The sequence below is a fragment of the Leptonotus elevatus genome, chromosome 15 (genome assembly GCF_054856555.1).
Source record: "Leptonotus elevatus isolate MCC_2025b chromosome 15, RoL_Lele_1.0, whole genome shotgun sequence".
In the NCBI taxonomy this organism is placed as follows: domain Eukaryota; kingdom Metazoa; phylum Chordata; class Actinopteri; order Syngnathiformes; family Syngnathidae; genus Leptonotus; species Leptonotus elevatus.
In genome coordinates, this window is record NC_141253.1 from 9465092 (window position 1) to 9482465 (window position 17374).

General features: G+C 37.3%; 1 protein-coding gene across 8 annotated transcripts in view; it reads left to right on the top strand.

Moving 5' to 3' along the window:
- Positions 1 to 17374, top strand: part of vav2 (vav guanine nucleotide exchange factor 2) — a 158246-nt gene that overhangs the window by 136288 nt on the left and 4584 nt on the right. For 2 of the 8 annotated variants that reach the window (XM_086096725.1, XM_086096728.1), the window contains 19 exons: positions 151 to 246; positions 4371 to 4439; positions 4508 to 4594; positions 5137 to 5225; positions 6171 to 6303; positions 6598 to 6612; positions 7647 to 7756; positions 7869 to 7970; positions 10114 to 10202; positions 10277 to 10290; positions 10381 to 10399; positions 10593 to 10720; positions 11256 to 11327; positions 11405 to 11466; positions 11660 to 11776; positions 13838 to 13925; positions 14015 to 14138; positions 15630 to 15716; positions 16095 to 16249. In XM_086096725.1, the coding sequence (XP_085952851.1) occupies positions 151 to 246; positions 4371 to 4439; positions 4508 to 4594; positions 5137 to 5225; positions 6171 to 6303; positions 6598 to 6612; positions 7647 to 7756; positions 7869 to 7970; positions 10114 to 10202; positions 10277 to 10290; positions 10381 to 10399; positions 10593 to 10720; positions 11256 to 11327; positions 11405 to 11466; positions 11660 to 11776; positions 13838 to 13925; positions 14015 to 14138; positions 15630 to 15716; positions 16095 to 16249 (1656 nt within the window). The remainder of the gene's footprint in view (positions 1 to 150; positions 247 to 4370; positions 4440 to 4507; positions 4595 to 5136; positions 5226 to 6170; positions 6304 to 6597; positions 6613 to 7646; positions 7757 to 7868; positions 7971 to 10113; positions 10203 to 10276; positions 10291 to 10380; positions 10400 to 10592; positions 10721 to 11255; positions 11328 to 11404; positions 11467 to 11659; positions 11777 to 13837; positions 13926 to 14014; positions 14139 to 15629; positions 15717 to 16094; positions 16250 to 17374) is intronic. The other 6 variants (XM_086096729.1, XM_086096730.1, XM_086096726.1 and 3 more) reach the window with 5 other exon arrangements.

Consider the following 17374-nt stretch of genomic DNA (forward strand, 5'->3'; position numbering starts at 1 on the left):
ACAAAATATGGAAGCGTTGCTGCTACAGCAACCAAGTGGCATGAATTGTTAACCAAGAGTGCATGTCCCTTAATTGGCGAGGAAATTCAACACGCGGCACTATGTAATGTGTGATGAACAGCCCTATTGTGTGTTGTTGTTGCTTTACAGGAATGCACTATGAAAGTGCAGGAAGGCAAGTTCAAGCTGCAGGATCTTCTGGTGGTTCCCATGCAGAGGGTACTCAAGTATCACTTACTGCTCAAGGTAGGTACTCGTACTGTATAATAGAAAGTAAAAGTCTGGCCAATGGACACTCACATTTAAAATGCTTTCAGTTTCTTCAAATATGAAAGCTCTGTTTTTCACTTATTTGAAGTAATTGCCTACTTGTGTAAATAACACTTAGCATCTATTAATGCCTAAGAAGAGGGCCACATAGAGCCCTCACTCACCCTTGCTCAGTGTGACCCATGAGTTGGTGGATATGTATGACGTCTAACTTATAAATGGGGGAAGGTCAGCAGCTTCGGCTGGTCTCTGCAGGGCAATGTGCACTCGGCCGCGGTGTGTGTTCACCATGCCTGCAGGTGGGTCAGATAGACGAGGCAATGTGCTCAGTGGCACCTTGGCACACCATCTGTGACTCGCAAGTTTTCCATCGCTTTAGTGGGGGGGATTTGTTGCTAACAACTACTTAGCTTGCATTGTGGACTACACCTTGCCATCTGACTGAAGCCGCTTCATTCCCAATAGGACAAAGTATTTTGACTGGGTTTTGGGTTGGATCATGAGGTCATTGAATTGTATATGTCACTTGTGATGGTGATAATGATGTTATCAGTCGCTATGCTGTTGCAATGTCCCTTGCGACAATTACGTTGTCAGTTGTTATGCAGTTGCTATGTCCCTTGTAGTGATTAAGTTGTCCGTTGCTAACCCTCAAGACAATGTTGTCAGTTGCTATGCATTTGCTGTCACTTATGACAATGGATTTGTCAGTTGTTGCAGCAATTGCGTTGTCAGTTTCTATGCAGTTGCTATGTTCCTCTAATTGTCACTTTAGGTCTTATATTTTAGGTTCAGTATTTGTGACTCTTGTCATTTAAGCCTTCATTCTGTCATATAGAATTGTGCATATTATATTGCTATATCTGTTGTAGTGATTGCTAATTCTTCTGACAATGTATTTGTCAGTTGCTATGCAGTTGCTATGTCCCTTGTGACAATGAAGTTGTCAGGTGCTATGCAGTTGCTATATCCCTTCTGACAATGAAGTTGTCAGTTGCTATGCAATTGCTATGCCCCTTGTGACAATGAAGTTGCCAGTTGACATGCAGTTGCTATTTCCCTTGCGGCAATGAAGTTGTGAGTTGCTATGCAGTTGTGATGTCCCTTTTGACAATAAAGTTGTCAGTTGCTATGTCCATTGTAGTGATTAAGTTGTCAGTTGCTAACCCTTGCGACAATGAAGTTGCCAGTTACTATGCATTTGATATGTCCCGTGTGACAATAAATTTGTCAGTTGTTATGCAGTTGCTATGTCCCTTGTGACAATGAAGTTGTCAATTGATATGCAGTTGCTATGTCCCTTGCGGCAATTGCGTTTTCAGTTTCTATGCAGTTGCTATGTTCCTCTAATTGTCACTTTAGATCTTATAATTTAGGTTCAGTATTGTGTGACTCTTATTTTGTCATTTAAGCCTTCATTCTGTCATATAGAATTGTGCATTGCCATTACCCTAGCGAGAGTTACACAATGCCCACTTTTATCAGTAGTCACATTTAAAAGTGCAGCATCAGGAAGGCACACTTTGGCAGAAACTGTTGACTGTACTGTATTTTTAAGAGTAAAGCGTTGTTGGAAAATGTTTCAAAGCATTCTAAATGTTAGCATGTTTTGTTTATGGTTTAAACTATTGATGTAGGCTGTTAAAATCACTTTTAGATCAGTGTAAATTATTTTCAGAAATTCGCCATTCACATTTGGGCTCATTATGTAGCTACCGGATTATATGTTGTGTAGGCATTGAGCAGTTTTTCACCCTTGAGAGGACTGACTGCTCCTGTTTACTGAATGATTTATAGTTTTAGCCAATTATTCATATAAATAGCAAACATTTGTATGAGCATCAGGTGTGATGCTCACCTTGAGCTCTGCCAGCTTGAAATTTGCATTTGATATAACAACTAATGTAATAGTAAGAATAAAAGAAAATCATTCCCTCATGTGCTCCTCTCTCATTGCAAACATAAAACAAACTGAGCATTGTTACTTCTTCTAGACATTAATTGACTTTGCATCTCAACCCTTGATCATTAGAGTTCATGATGTGTTGCGTAATGGCAAGTGCTTTGTGTTAGGTGATAGAAGGTCCAGGCAGTGTGACTTCTCTATCGGTGTGAACTGAACCCCTGCAGTCCTGAGTTGCATCAAGGCACTAAGGTCAAATCAAGCGTGCACTAATAAGATTAAGCGAGCCCCATTTCACTGCTCTTCATTGCTTTTCAGCAAGGCGCCGCGCTATACTGTAACCACGGGGCGTGTCGTACACACAAGTTTATTGCATGTGTGTTTGTTTGAGAGTGCGCGTCTGGACATATGTTCAGTTAATGTAAAGATATCACCCCAGCAACATTTTTATATTCATGAATTGAACAAGCTCTCCTCATTCAGTTTGGCATGGGTTTTTTTGTCTTGATTTAAAGCCAAAAGATTTAAATACAAGAAACTGTGAAAAGTGAAGAACTTAAGAAAAAAATTTTTTTTTAGGGATGTTCTATTCCATTTTTTTCCAGTATGAACCAAGGACCGATACTTTTGATACATAAAATTCGCCACCCGCTCCCCCAAAGAAACAATGACAGATAATTTTAAAGAAAGACTATATCCCAATACAGCCAGGGTTTCCCCCAGTGCGTTATAGGCCTGGTGGGCCACCAGGTTTTTCTCGCCACTACCTGCCAGGCTAAGCTTCAACCCCTTCTTCCGGCGTATGTCTTTCGTCATCTGCACCCAGACCCCCCGACCAGCCCCTTGACGAATATTTTACCGTTAAAACGGCAACAAGAAGGTGGCCAATATGTCGCAAGTACCAATACCTTGAAATAAGGCTCGATACCAGCCCGGTACCGATACCTGGCATCAGTACAACCCATCCCTCTTTTTCATAATACAAGGGGTCCTCGAGCTACGTCGCACGCGACCTACGTCTTTTCGACCATATCACCTTCTTTTTTGTTAATTTCCTACAGTAATCACGCCATTTTAAAGTTATTTAAAAAAATATATAAATAATTTAAAGTTTTGTTGTTGTTACCTCCAGCAATGGACGTCCATCAGGTTAGTGTTAGGGGTTCGTCATCAGGCGCGTCATATTTCCGTGTTTAGAAGCTTGAATCAGCTCCGCTTTGCTAACTATCAGCAATAAATGTTCGTGCGGAAACACAAAATATTGGTTCAGACGTCTTCCGGGTCGCGCAAATATGTTTTTAAAATTATTGTGCAAAGTATTTTGCTGTAAATATCGACTTGAACGGGGAAATCCGACTTAAGTCGAAATTGGGGTTACAGCATAGGAACGGAACTTGACCGTAACTTGAGTACTCCCTGTATATATTAGGGGTGTCAGGCGATACTTTTTTTTTTTTATCGTAATTAATTACATGACTTCAATAGTTAACTCTTGTTAACATAAAAGTGGGGAAAAATAATAGTAATATGGCTGCAAGGAGGAAAGGATTGGTCATTAATCGCGCAACAAATTAGTGGTGTTAAAGGAAGTTTAAATTAACTTAAAATTAACGCACTAATTTTTTCACCCCTAATATATATATAGATATATATAACTTTGGACAAGACCCATTTAATATGTGCAATTGAGATTTGCCGTTGTGACTTTATAAATTATGACATCATTTACTGTATTTTTTCAATGTCTAGAAGTATAATCCGTTGCACATCATCTCGGTTTCCACTTGCAATGATTTATTGGTCTAAATCTCATTGCAGCTCAACGGCATTTCATACATCATTGCAGCATTTAATTACTTCCCCCTCAGAGGAACAGAAGAAAAGCAATTGCTGATCATAAAGATGTGGAATGTTTGTTTGTGGGAGGCCACAGTTGTGCGTTTCTTGTTACTGCAATTTCAGAACTGGAATCTAGTTACAATTCACTCCGATGACTTCTTCAGTTTTATGTATGTTGCCTGGTTTTTGGCTTCAATGTATTCTTGGCCATATCAGTGTTGGTTCTATGATCAGAGCAAAGAGCTGATATACGTCACTATCAGCCAAGCATCTCTTAACATGATTGGCCGTTATCATCTCAATTTAACCCTCAATATCAAAGATTATGTTACACTGTAACACAACTCTTTCCTTACAGGAACTTCTGAGTCACTCGACGGACCGACCAGAGAGACAACAACTAAAGGAGGCGCTGGAGGCTATGCAGGTCTGTGTTGCAAATATTTTTAACTGACTTCAAATCAGAAATAAACTTCTTTTTGTTTGCGCTCTTAGGACTTGGCCATGTACATCAATGAAGTCAAGCGGGACAACGAGACACTGAAGAAAATAAGTGAATTCCAAAGTTCTATAGAAAATCTTGTAAGTATTTTCACTTGGTCATCGGCCAAGGTTGAACACAAACTCATGTGGGACGCTGGTCTACTTTTCAAAGCATTTGATGACATAAAATAATGAGACCTGTCGCTATCACGAATCCTTCAACAGTTAAAGTGAAAAGGCAATGTTTTTAGTAACATTTAATGTTCTAAACTGTCATTCGAGTCTATAGTGAATGAAAAAAATCATGTTTCCGAATTTCAGTTTCAATTGTGTAGGCCTTCATGGTGTTGAAATACAAAGTTGGAGATTTTTGATTAAGGGCTGTTGCCGTGGCAATGCCCTGTTCAACCCAAAAATGAATTGCTGTTGTAATTCACACCACCACAATAGGCTTATAAAAATGGATTACATGACTTCTCTACACAAGGATGTGGAAATGTATTGTATCCCAGCAGAGGCTGCGTCATTTATTCTATATCTATTTGGATTCTCTGTGAGCCTCATGTGCTTGTGAATTATTTATAAGCTCTCATTAGTTATAACAATCAGTGAATTGACCCTGACTGTCTGTGTGACCTAAGCAGCAGGTGAAGCTGGAGGAGTACGGGAGGCCAAAGATAGACGGCGAGCTGAAGGTCTGCTCCATCGTCAACCGTACTAAACAGGACCGGTGAGTCTCAACTAGGGATGGTCGATACTACTTTTTCTTGAGTAGTCACCGATACCAAATACTGATACCACTCGTACGTTTGATTAGGGGTGTCAAAATGTGTGTTTTACTTACATTTTTTTCAACGTGCGATTAATAACCGCCCCTTACTTGGAAAGCCTGTACTGGGGGAATTCCAGTCGCAACGCAGAAGACATATCCACGTCAAAATGTATTAATCTCTCCCCAAAAAAATTATTCCCATCTAAAATGAAAAAAAAAGGGGAAAACAAAACAAAATGGGAAAAATATATATATATTTTTTTTTTTGCAGTAATAAATTGGAGACTGGGGTCAAGTTGTATTTTACAATTTTAAAAATGTGCAGAATTTCACAAGTTACTTCATGTTAAAGATTAGATAGCTCTTAATATGAAAGGAAAAATGCACTGAGCTGTCACCACTGTCTTAAGATTATGCCATCTAGTGGCAGAAAATGACCTCAACACAAATCAATATCACACTCATTTTTTACAGTACATCTTTTTTTAATTTGAACTAAATTTTATGAAATATTGTGAAATTACTGTATCAATGACTAAAAGATGCAGCCATATTTGCAGTAGTTTAACATTTTTTCCACTTTTATGTTTACAAGAGCATGAAAAAAACCCATTGTACATTTCATTGTATTGTAGAACAGATATAAAAATGTGAAGTCATGCGATTAATTGCGATGAAATTTTTTAACCACCCCTACTTTTGATACAGAAAATTTCCCCCAAAATAATAACTATATAATATCCTAATATAGCATTTTTCCATTAAAATTTTATGAAATTAATAACAAATTTCTATTATCTTTTTTCCATTTGTGTATTAAAAAAAAGCATAACTCTTATGACAGTTAATTTTAAAATAAATAAATGACATGAACATTCACTCCTCGCTCTGTTTCTTTCTCAGGTATATATTCCTGTTTGATAAGGTTGTCATTGTTTGCAAGAGGAAAGGTTATAGCTATGAGCTCAAAGAGATTATTGAACTCCAGTCGTATAAAATGTCCGATGACCCCATGAACAACAGAGACATGAAAAAGGTAAGAGGTCAAATTCACAGTTTTAACGAGCCCGATGATATCAAATCCAGCTGTAATCATGACAGCATTTGCCAAAAGGCTGAAGTAGAACTTAGAAAAAAAAGGCTTTGACGTGCTAGTTGTGCTCATCCATGCTTGAGAAATCATGTAAATGCAACAATAGTCATTATTCATAAAAATGTACAGCAGAGCTAGTCTAACACGGCTTTTTGTTTTCAATCTGCATGTGTCTGTCCATGTTGCATGTGTAACTGGGTCTCCTTTATGGTGTCTTTCTTTTTGCATGCTTACCAGTCAAGTGGAAAAATGGTAAGCTCAAGTGACTCTTTCATTCAACTCATTTTCTCATGACGGCCTCGTTCTGACCGCAGTGCTGGTGTTTTTTGGCCGTCGTGTGGCAAATGCACGCACCTTACGCGTAATGGCTTTCAAGCGTTTGTACACGAGCATGCACCGACATCACTTAGTTACGAAATACAGGGACTGCAACAACTTAAATGTAATAGTTGATGAGTGGCGTTGGGCCGAAACCTTGTACCTCCAAAATAGTCACTTTTCAAGAGACCCAGAAAACGGCATGTTTGTTCAACCATTAACATTACATCATCATATTTAGCAAGCCATTCTCAACACTTTACGTTGGTCATTCATTCGGCATGTAGAGTAACGATACCTTGAAATAAAAAAAGGCCAGGTTTCGGCCGATAAGTGGTATCGGTACTCGGCCATCCCTATCAATAATTTGTCAAAAATAGCACCCACGCGTGTGGACTGACCAACAGTATAGATTTTTAGAAAAAAAAATATTAAAGTGGAAGTCAGTCTTAAACATTTATTAACAATTATATGTTATTTGAGACCTCACTAGTCTAAACATGACATTCGGATGAATATTAAATTTTTGGAATACGAGTTATGCAGCAAAACCCAGCCGTTTTTATCCATCTCAGAGGGCGGCCATTTTGCCACTTGCTGTCGACATCAATGTTGCTCAGGTCTCAGGCAACAACCAATCAGAGCTCACCTGATTTCTGAAGCTGCGCTGTGATTGGTTGTTACCTGGGACCTGAGCAACATTGATGTTATCTTCAGTCGACAGCACGTGGCAAAATGGCCGCCCCCTAAGATGGATGAAAACGGATGGATTTTGCTGTTTAACTCTAAGAATATTAACCAGAATACCATAGAACATATTATTGTCCCCCAAAAATGTGTTGTTGACTTTCCCTTTAAATGTACCAAATTGCGATTTATGAGGTTTCGGCAGATGCCAGCGACTTAATACCGCCTTTGCATCAATTTACAATATTGCCATCTGCTGCTCGCTCATGTTTTGTCTCCAGTGGTCGTATGGCTTCTACCTGATCCACCTGCAAGGAAAGCAGGGCTTCCAATTCTTTTGTAAAACTGAAGAAACAAAGAGGAAGTGGATGGAACAGTTTGAAATGGCCATGTGAGTTTTAACGCAAATTATTGTTTGTGCAGCACATCATCTTGTACTCACGGTAATTACTTCAGTCAACCAGGTCACGGTTTATTATTTGTTGCTGTTATTGTTCTTGCAGGTCCAACATCAAACCAGAGAGAGCCACGGCTAACCAGCATAACTTCCAAATGCACACATTTGATAAGAACACCAGCTGTCGAGCCTGCAAGATGCTACTGAGGTAACAAGAACAAACGCATTCGACCCTGCGGCTAATACAAAGGTGCAGCTTATCCATCAGATCACAAGGGGGCGCACTAATAAAGGAAGCGCAAGAGCGCCAGGCAGAGCAAAACAAACCAAGTGAGCCCAAAGACAGTAGGAGAGACAGAACAAGAGCGAGACAATTTGCGCCTTCATTACGGAAAAGAAAGTAGCGGGAACCCGGTGCGGTAAGATAAAACACCTGCGGCTTACAGTCGGGCGCGGCTTATATGTGTACCGAACTCGAGTACTCCTCAAATATAGCTAGCTAGTTAGCTTATAGTCAGGTGCGCCTTATAGTCCAGAAATTACTGTAGTTAGGTAACCTCATCCCGTTTTTATTTAGTCAACTTTTAGTCAACTATAATATCTAGCATTTTAGCCTTTATTTTAGTCCAACAAAACATTTTATTTGTCTAGATTTAGTCAACAAAAACTGTCAATTTCTCGTTTTAGTCAAGACAATCATTTTACCGCCATATATTTTTTGGGTCAGCAGCTAATGTGGGACATTTCGGATCTAAAACTACTTCACAACATTTTCTCTCATCTTTTTGATGAAAAACAACTTCACACACAATTACAGTGGCTCCATGCTACGAGCTAGTAAGTTAGCTAGCATTAGTTAGCAGTCGGATTTACCTTTATTGTTGGAATGTTATAGCTGTTGGATTTATGTTACGTTATAACGAAAATTGATTTAAAAAATAATATTTTTAAACCTTTTTTTAATACCGTAAAACCACCTCCTGTCTGTCTCGTGTTTGTCCATGTTGCACTCGCTAGCTGCAGATTTGAAAGGGGGTGTGTCACTGTGTCACATGACAGTGTCACAGTGACAGGATTTTACAAAATCATTTAGTTCATGAGCTAAAATGTCCACAGATTTTAGTCCAGTTTTTATTAAGTGAAGTACATTTTCATATTGTCTTCATTAGTCAACAAAAATGCATACCCAAAAACGTATAAATACGTTCTATTTGATGCAGCCTCTGAACTGAAGAGAATGGTTGAAGCAATGGTAGTTATTACAAAAATGGCCAGTAGGTGGCAGCAGAGTATGAGATCAACCAGGGCCCCACAGATTTGTGAATAATGAAGAAACTTCTTAGCTATATTCAAATGCTAATTGCTGCAAAACAGAAACAGATAGAAATGTTTCCTGATGAAAGAAGAGACTCTAATCTTTCTTTTGGTAGGTTCCATGTTTTTATAGCAATAGAACACAATATTCTGTGGCCTTGCAAAATCTGTCAAAATTCAGTAAAACAGCCAGGAGTGAAAATGGCTTAATGAGTTAATGAGGGTTTTAGTCTAGTTTAGTCTAGTTTTTGTCCGATGAAAAATGTCTGTTGACGAAAATATTTTTGTTTAGTTTTCGTTAACAAAATTAACACTAATGTGAATACGAAGCCCCTAAAGTGACAAGTCGTCACCATTATGTTGTGTCTGAGAAACATTTAAAACGTCTGAAGTCTTTTAGTCCGCTAAATTAGCTAAAGATATTTTTCATTCTAATGAGAAACATATTTGACTTATTCCCCTCCCCTCGATGTGAAATAAACTTCAATCTTTGACGTTTCACTGAGGCTGACAGATGATATTTTTAGACATTATCCTTCCAAACACCGCCCTCCTCCATGTAACAGTGCAGAGCCATCTGAGTGGAGGATAACCCGTGTTATGGAATCACCGCGTCTGCCTCTGCCACACCAGACTGAGCAGAGCAGAGTTGGCTTGGCTAAACTCCACTTTGTGTATTGACCCACAAATTTCATGGCTGGCCTGACCTAAATTTCCAGCCAGTGGAAAAGGCTTGGGCCAATATTCTCGCTTCCCGCTACATGCTAATTACTCCCGTGGCCTCACCGGTCCGGTTGTGATTTATGACACTTAGCACTCAAAATGACAGTGTGTGACGAATGCAAGTGTTGAAAAACAGCATGTTTAAAAAAAAATAATAATAATAAATAAAGTATTTAATGTATCATCAAACGGAAAAGAGAACGCCTCACGGTAGTTGTTTTGTAAACAAGCATCCATGTCTATTCACATTCATAAAACTTTATTTATCCCCGCAGGACAATTGTTGTTTACTTGTATGCGTGTGTATCCATTAGGGGCATCTTCTATCAGGGTTACTTCTGCTCTCGGTGTGGAACGGGAGCACATAAAGAGTGTCTGGAAGTGATCACCATCTGCAAAATCAGTATGTCACTGTTTTTACAAGTATTTACGTTATTAAAATATTAAATCTAAAATGCTCTTCTGCTTTTATTTCAGATCCTCTTGACTTGGTGAGTAGATTGAAATGCTGTACATTTCTGTGTATTGGAAAGACTCGTGTATTTATCCTAATGACCATCTATTATATTTTTCATTTCCAGGAGCCTGGAATGTCCTCTGGTAAGTGCACGTAACTGCACATGCACGTGCAGGCTGCTGATACAATGAAAACAGACGACTGTAGAAGCGTAGCTCTTTACTGCCATCTTGTGGGAAGAGCTATTTCCTCCTTAACATGACCAAGCTATTCTGGTTTAACATGGAAGTCCTCAATATGATTACATCAAAAATGCATGCCCGGTGTATTTTTTAGGTCCCAAAATGGTAGCGGTGAGAAACTACCACGGTACACCAGCACCGCCGGGAAAGACGGCTCTGTCCTTTCAAACGGGAGACTACATCGAGCTGCTGAAGGGGGACCCTGATACCGCGTGGTGGGAGGTAAAGCAGACACTTGCCTATTTGTCACGGAGGCACAGCATGAATACTTACTCCTATTAAAATTCCAGATTTTTGTGATATTAAAATGTGATCTATAACCTGTACATCTCAAATGGGGGAAAAAATATTTTAGAGAAGGGAAGGAGAATACTCTGGTGTCAAATGGGAGTCACCTTGCCACCATTTAAATAAAGTTTGGATGTTCTATAGCACAAGCCACCGGTCCACAGAGAATGTCACAGTTTAAAGGTATCAGTCAGGAGGAGGAGACGACAGAAAATATAGAACAACATATTTGGATCCTTCCCAAATTGATGGAAAGACAAGAAAAAAATGGTCATGGCTGACAAGTGGCTGTCAGCAACATTGGAACAACTGCAGGAATTCTGTCAAGTATGGGCTTTTTAGTACACTTGACAACAATCGACCGTCTTCTCTATTTATCTGGGCAATGGCCTACGTTCATTTTTACTGACATTGTTCAACCTTTAAGTTTAATTGAATTAGTGTTATGTGTCATTGTGTCGTCTTCCAGGGAAGGTTGATACAAACACAAAAGAATGGCTTCTTCCCCAGTTCCTGTGTTAAACCATACCTAGATCCAAAGGTAAGTCAGCCATGTTCAGCTACAGGTGAACTGTTTTGCATTGTGGACGACTTCAATGCGTTTTCTCTTTTTCACAGCCCTTCCAGTCATTATCCAGCAGGCAGTCGTCAAGGGATGCAGATTACTACGGCTATCCTTGGTAGGCCCCTAAACTTTAGATGCACCGTGTTCCCGTTGCATTTTAGCTCCATTAGTGTCATTTGTGTTTCAATCAAACATGATGAACAATTTGACAAAAGTCAAAAGATGAATTACTACACGACTGATGCGACAGTCATTCGCGGGCCGTCACATGAAATTGCTCGGCATTTGTTCTCGGCTCTTCTTTGTAGGTTTGCGGGAAATATGGAGCGCCAGCAGGCTGACAACCTCTTAAAATCCCACAGCAGCGGGACCTACCTCATCAGAGAGAGGACGGCAGAAGCAGAGAGGTTTGCCATCAGCATCAAGTGAGTTGGACTTTTTACAGGACAGAAAATTAGCAAAAAAAACTCTACTCTTATATCAAGCCATAAAGTCTCATTGATTTTGTTTTGAGAATTATATACTATGCAAGAGCAGATTATTAATATTGTTTTAAGATGATTTGTCTTTTATTTCTTACTTAGTTTGTAAATCCTAAAATTTGTTAATTTCCATGCACAATAAGCGAAAATGTCTTAAGAGTCTCTGTTCACTGCAAAAACTGAAATCTCAAGTAAGATATAATTTCTTAAATTTAACCTAAATTTGCTTATTTTGCTATGACAAGTTATTTTTTTTTTCACTTAAAATAAAATCAGACAAGATCAGACAAGATCATTCCGCTTATGTTAAGATACTTATTACTTAATTATCTTATTTGATCAAGCAATTTTAAGTACTCTGAGGCTTCAAACAAGCATTTTCCACATTTTAAGATGACAACTTCCCAACATCAAAGGCCCTGAACTGGGATTTCATAAATTGAATTTTCTTATTTTAAGATTTTGCATAATCTAGTACTAAGATAAATGGAAAAAAATCTAAGCAATCAATGTGCAATATAGCACTTTATTGTAAGCACTTTTTTCTTATAAAAATCATCAGTTGGTGGTTTTGTTATATTTACTAAGATAAAAAAAAAATATCTTTCCAGTAAATATAGTACCAGATAGGGATGCCCGATTATGAAGAAAATATTCATCACGATTATTTTGGTAATAATTGAAATCACGATTAGGATGATCATTTAGTTATTAATAGGATGATCATTTAGTTTTTGGTACAAAACAAGAAAATGTTTAATCATATTTAACGTTTAAACCTAATTATTAAGACAAATGAATTTATTTGAAAAACTACAACTATGCAAGTTCCTTTTGGATGAAACCAAATTTATTAAATTAGTTATTTTATGTAAATGTAAAAAAGGAGCAAATGTATCAATTTAAACAACTCAAAATTAGTATGAATCTTTTTGTTCTGATTTTTTAATTGTGTAGTAATTGAAATTGCAATAGAATTTTGATTTATTGCATAGCTAAGAGTGTCTACCCTCAGATTTGGGGGGTTGTGGGTTCAATCACTGGCTGGTTCATACCAAATGCAATTAAAAATAGAACCCGTTCTCTCCCTGCTTGACACTCAACTTCAATTACAAATAAAGGTTGGCACTTCATGCTCTGTTTCAGTACTTTTTTTTCCTAAATTTTCCATGATTACTGTATATAAAAATGTTTTAAGAATGTTTGCCTTAATGCTTAGAATAGGTATTTTCTTCTAAGCAACAATAAAAACCATTTACTCTTTACTATGAGTGTTTCGGGCTTATTTTAAGATTTAATTTATTTAATTTGTTGCTAAGAATAAGCTTATTTTAAGATTAATATAGATCTACAAATGTTTCTTTTTTCTAGATATCTAAGTTAGTAAAACTATCTTACTGCACTGGCAGAAAATTTCACTTGTTTCTAGTCAAATTACACTCAAAACAAGTTTATCTAATATTAAGGAGATGTTGTTTTTTGCAGTGGATGGCTTTTATCAGACATTTTCACTGGATGTCTGTACATGTGCATTACACAACCCGTTTTTATTTTCTTATTCGTTTATTTATTTAGGCCATTGGGGTTGTTCTAAATGCTCCTCCCTGATTGGTGGCCCTTGTCCCGGAGTCGTCTCAGTTGCTTTATATGCACTGGACGAGCCACCATGTTAAGTGCTGAAGTGATGATTGATGTTAGTTGGGTGGGTCAGACATGGGGCAGGAGAGTGATGAAGAAGGTGGTATATTTTATGTGTTGACGAATTACAGCTCCCCCTTTGATGTACCGAGTCGGGGGGGGTGAGGGCCACCAAATTGGAACACATAAGCAACCCAAAAAGAGAAAAACAAATAACAATTGTGTAGCCCCGGTAATTATGTTTCCGCTTTAATGGCGTTTTAAATTACTCGTGAGGTAAATACAGTGCTAGAAAGTAACACAGTCGTGATCAAGTCGTTGGCTCAACCAGGCGTGAAAAAACAAAAGTGTCCTCCCGCCTCACAGGTTTAACGATGAAGTGAAACACATTAAAGTCATCGAGAAAGACAGCTGGATTCACATCACTGAGGCCAAGAAGTTTGAGAGCCTTTTGGTAAATAGCAAACACAAAAGATACGCTTAATAACAAACGGTGATGAATTGAATGAAACTCTTTCATTGATTTCCTGTGTTGCCCAACAGGAGCTGGTGGAGTATTATCAGTCCCATTCGCTCAAAGAGAGTTTCAAGCTGCTCGATACCACGCTGCGATATCCCTACAAGGCAAGGGAGCGCTCGTTAACGAGGAGCAGCTCCCGCTCGTCAGGTAAGAGTTCTGCCGGTCGGTCATCATTTGGATTGGGTCGCCGTTAATCAATCAATCAGTAACTCACTGGTGACAATAATGTATCCTACTGGTCATCTTCTGGATTTCGCCATGCATTCTAAAGGGGATGAAAAACACATTTGTAGGTTAGTTGCTCTGCTTTGTTGTGCCAAATGAGGAAATTAGACTTGTATTATCCCTTTAGCCGCCATTTTGACAATCATAATAATTAATGTGCCATTATCTTAAACATGAGTTACCCTTTTCTTATTTTCTCAATTATTTAGACCAAGTACCGATGCAATTAGTACTTTTGAAGCATAACCCCCCCCCCCCACCCCCTAATAACTGTTTTTCTATAAGTTTACATTTTTTTCCACTTTTGTTAACAAAAGTATGAAAACCTAGAAAATAAATGTTTTATTTTACATTTAGAACAGATATAAAGTTGACTAGAGAAGTCATCCGATTAATTATGATAAAAATAATTAATCGCCGGACTCCCCTAATTTGTAATAATGTTTTTCTATTCTTTAGTAACATTTTTTTTAAGGAAAATATTAAAAATTTAAAAAATAGATATATTTTTTTAAATAAAAAAGATTATTGAAAATTAAAAATATAATAATTAAAATAATCTAAAAAATATTTTAAAAAAACAAATAATAATAATTACAATTATTATTATTTTTAAAGAAAAAATAAAACAAATGAAAGAAAAGATAAAACATTTGAAAAAATTATTAAAATATTTTGTTAAATAGAAAAGATTATTATTTATAATTAAAAAAAAAAATTTAAATATTAAAAATTAGGGCCGGCAAGCAATTACAATTTGTAATCGTAAATAATTGCATGATTTCACTAGTTAACTCACGATTAATCACAAATGTTATATCTGTTCTAAATGTACAATTAAAAAAATCTAGGTTTTCATACTTTTGTTAACAAAAGTGGAAAAAAATGTTAAACAAATCAAAATAGTTCAAATGAATTTTGACGTCTATAACCGTCAATGGCAGTGAATGAGTTAAAGGAAGACCTATACATCCCAAAATAGCATTTCCCCTTAAAATTGCATGAAATTAATGTACCGATAAATGAAAGAAGGCTGGGTATCGGCCCAATAATATCGATGCCTGGTAACGGAACTCATCCATCCCAAATTAAATTGTAACCTACTAAAGCCTGCTAAAAAAATATATATATATTGTCTTGAAAAAAATACAAAAATAACTCTTTGTCTCACAGATGCACAAATAGTCAACTTTAAATATGGGGAATAAATTATAAGTTATTTTAAAATCCAAAACACTTTTCTTTGTCTCAACATGTCTTTTTCCCCCCACAATGATTTAGTTAACAAACAAACCGAATAATAGACTTGACTTGCTGCTTTTTTTTTTGTCTCCGCTCTGCAAGTGCCTCAGCACATTTCCCCACTTTATTTCCTTGTTTTGTTTTTTCTTTTTTTCCATTCTCTCCTCTTAGCGGCCACCTGCGCCTCCTACAACTTCTCCTTCCTCAGTCCCCAGGGCCTGAACTTCTCCTCTCAGAGCTCGGCTCCCTTTTGGTCAGGTACCCGCTAACTCCCTTTTACTTTGCTTGGGGTTGTCGCCTGCTCCGTTGACCTGAAATGCATTACTACGGCTATGCTTTGTTGTTAATAAGACTCATCTCCAGTCTTCCCTGTGTGGTATACCCTCATTAAATCAAGAAAAGAAAACTACTATGACTACTTCTAGTCATACTGAACTTTTTTTGCCACTCGTTTTCAACACTAATTATTACCTCCTAGTGCCATATTAACTTTCACCTGTCAGCCAGAAATGGTCATCATTAAAATTCATGATTAATAACTTGAAACTTAGCGTGCGACTTTCCAATTCCCCTCAAGCGGTGAAGTGTCATGAAAGAATAAATAGAGCTTCGTTTTTATCTTTGTGACATTTTCAGTGTTTACGCCTCGCGTTGTGAGTACGGCGGTGGCCAGGTATAACTTTGCGGCGCGGGACATGAGAGAATTGTCACTGCGGGAAGGAGATGTCGTCAAAATATACAGCAAGATTGGTGGGGACCAGGGATGGTGGAAGGGCGAGGCCAATGGACGGGTGAGTAAGCCTCAGAGCTTTTACTGTCGCCATGTTTATCTTTTTAATTCACTGATATATGAATTACAGTATTTCTAAATCAATTCATCTTAAAGCATTTTTTTATGTAGCTGGCTGTTTGGACACAGGATGCTGTAACATTTTTATATGAATAAAACTGGTTTGGGACCAACATCTCTTGACGTACGTGTCCACAGGCAACATGGCTGCAGAGACTAAAGGCATTTTTAGCTTATTGTGCATGGAAATTAACTAATTTTAAGATTTACAAACTAAGTAAGAAATAAAAGACCAATAATGTTAAAACAAAATTAATAATCGTAGAAATTCTGCTCTTGCATAGTATATAATTCTCAAAACAAGATCAATAAGACTTCTAGTCTTGATATAAGAGTTTAAGTCTAAATTAGATTGCTGATTTTTGCCGTGAACAGATTATATCATTGCTTCTCAAACTTATACACAATTACAGGCTCAAAACAGCTCTCGTAGCTCCGCCATAATGGCTGATAAAAAAAAATACAGAGCAGAAAGTGCAAATGTTCACCAACAACAAAGCAAAGTTTTTCCCCCCACTGAGAATTTTACCTTTAATATAGAAAAATAAGAAAATTGCATTACAAATCCAATGAAATAAAAATTGCAACTAAATAAATACATAAGCTACATGAAAACAAACGGATTATATTCGCAGATGTATGTACTTAAAAGTTAAATACAACTGAAGTTTACTTGACATATTGTATTGTACTGGATTAAAAAGAAGAAACAAAAGAAAAAGAAACAGAAGAAACAAACAAGGGAAGAAGAAGAATCAAAAGAAGCAGAATAAGAAAAGTAAACAAGAACAATAAAAAAAAAGAAGACACGAAAAGCAGAATAAAAAAAAGGTGACAAAACAAGCAGCAGATAAAAAAGAAACAAGATTGGAAAAAGCAGAAGAAGAAAGAGGTTATCTGGTAGCTACATTGTGGTTATTCATTTCTATTGTTGTAAATGTTTTGGCAGACACCTAGCACCCTCTAGTGGCCCTGTGTGGTACTATTTTTCTGCCCTGAATGGGAAAAAAAATCTCATTACTAGATAAATTAAGCAACATTTAAAAATGTTTGCCAATTTTACCAT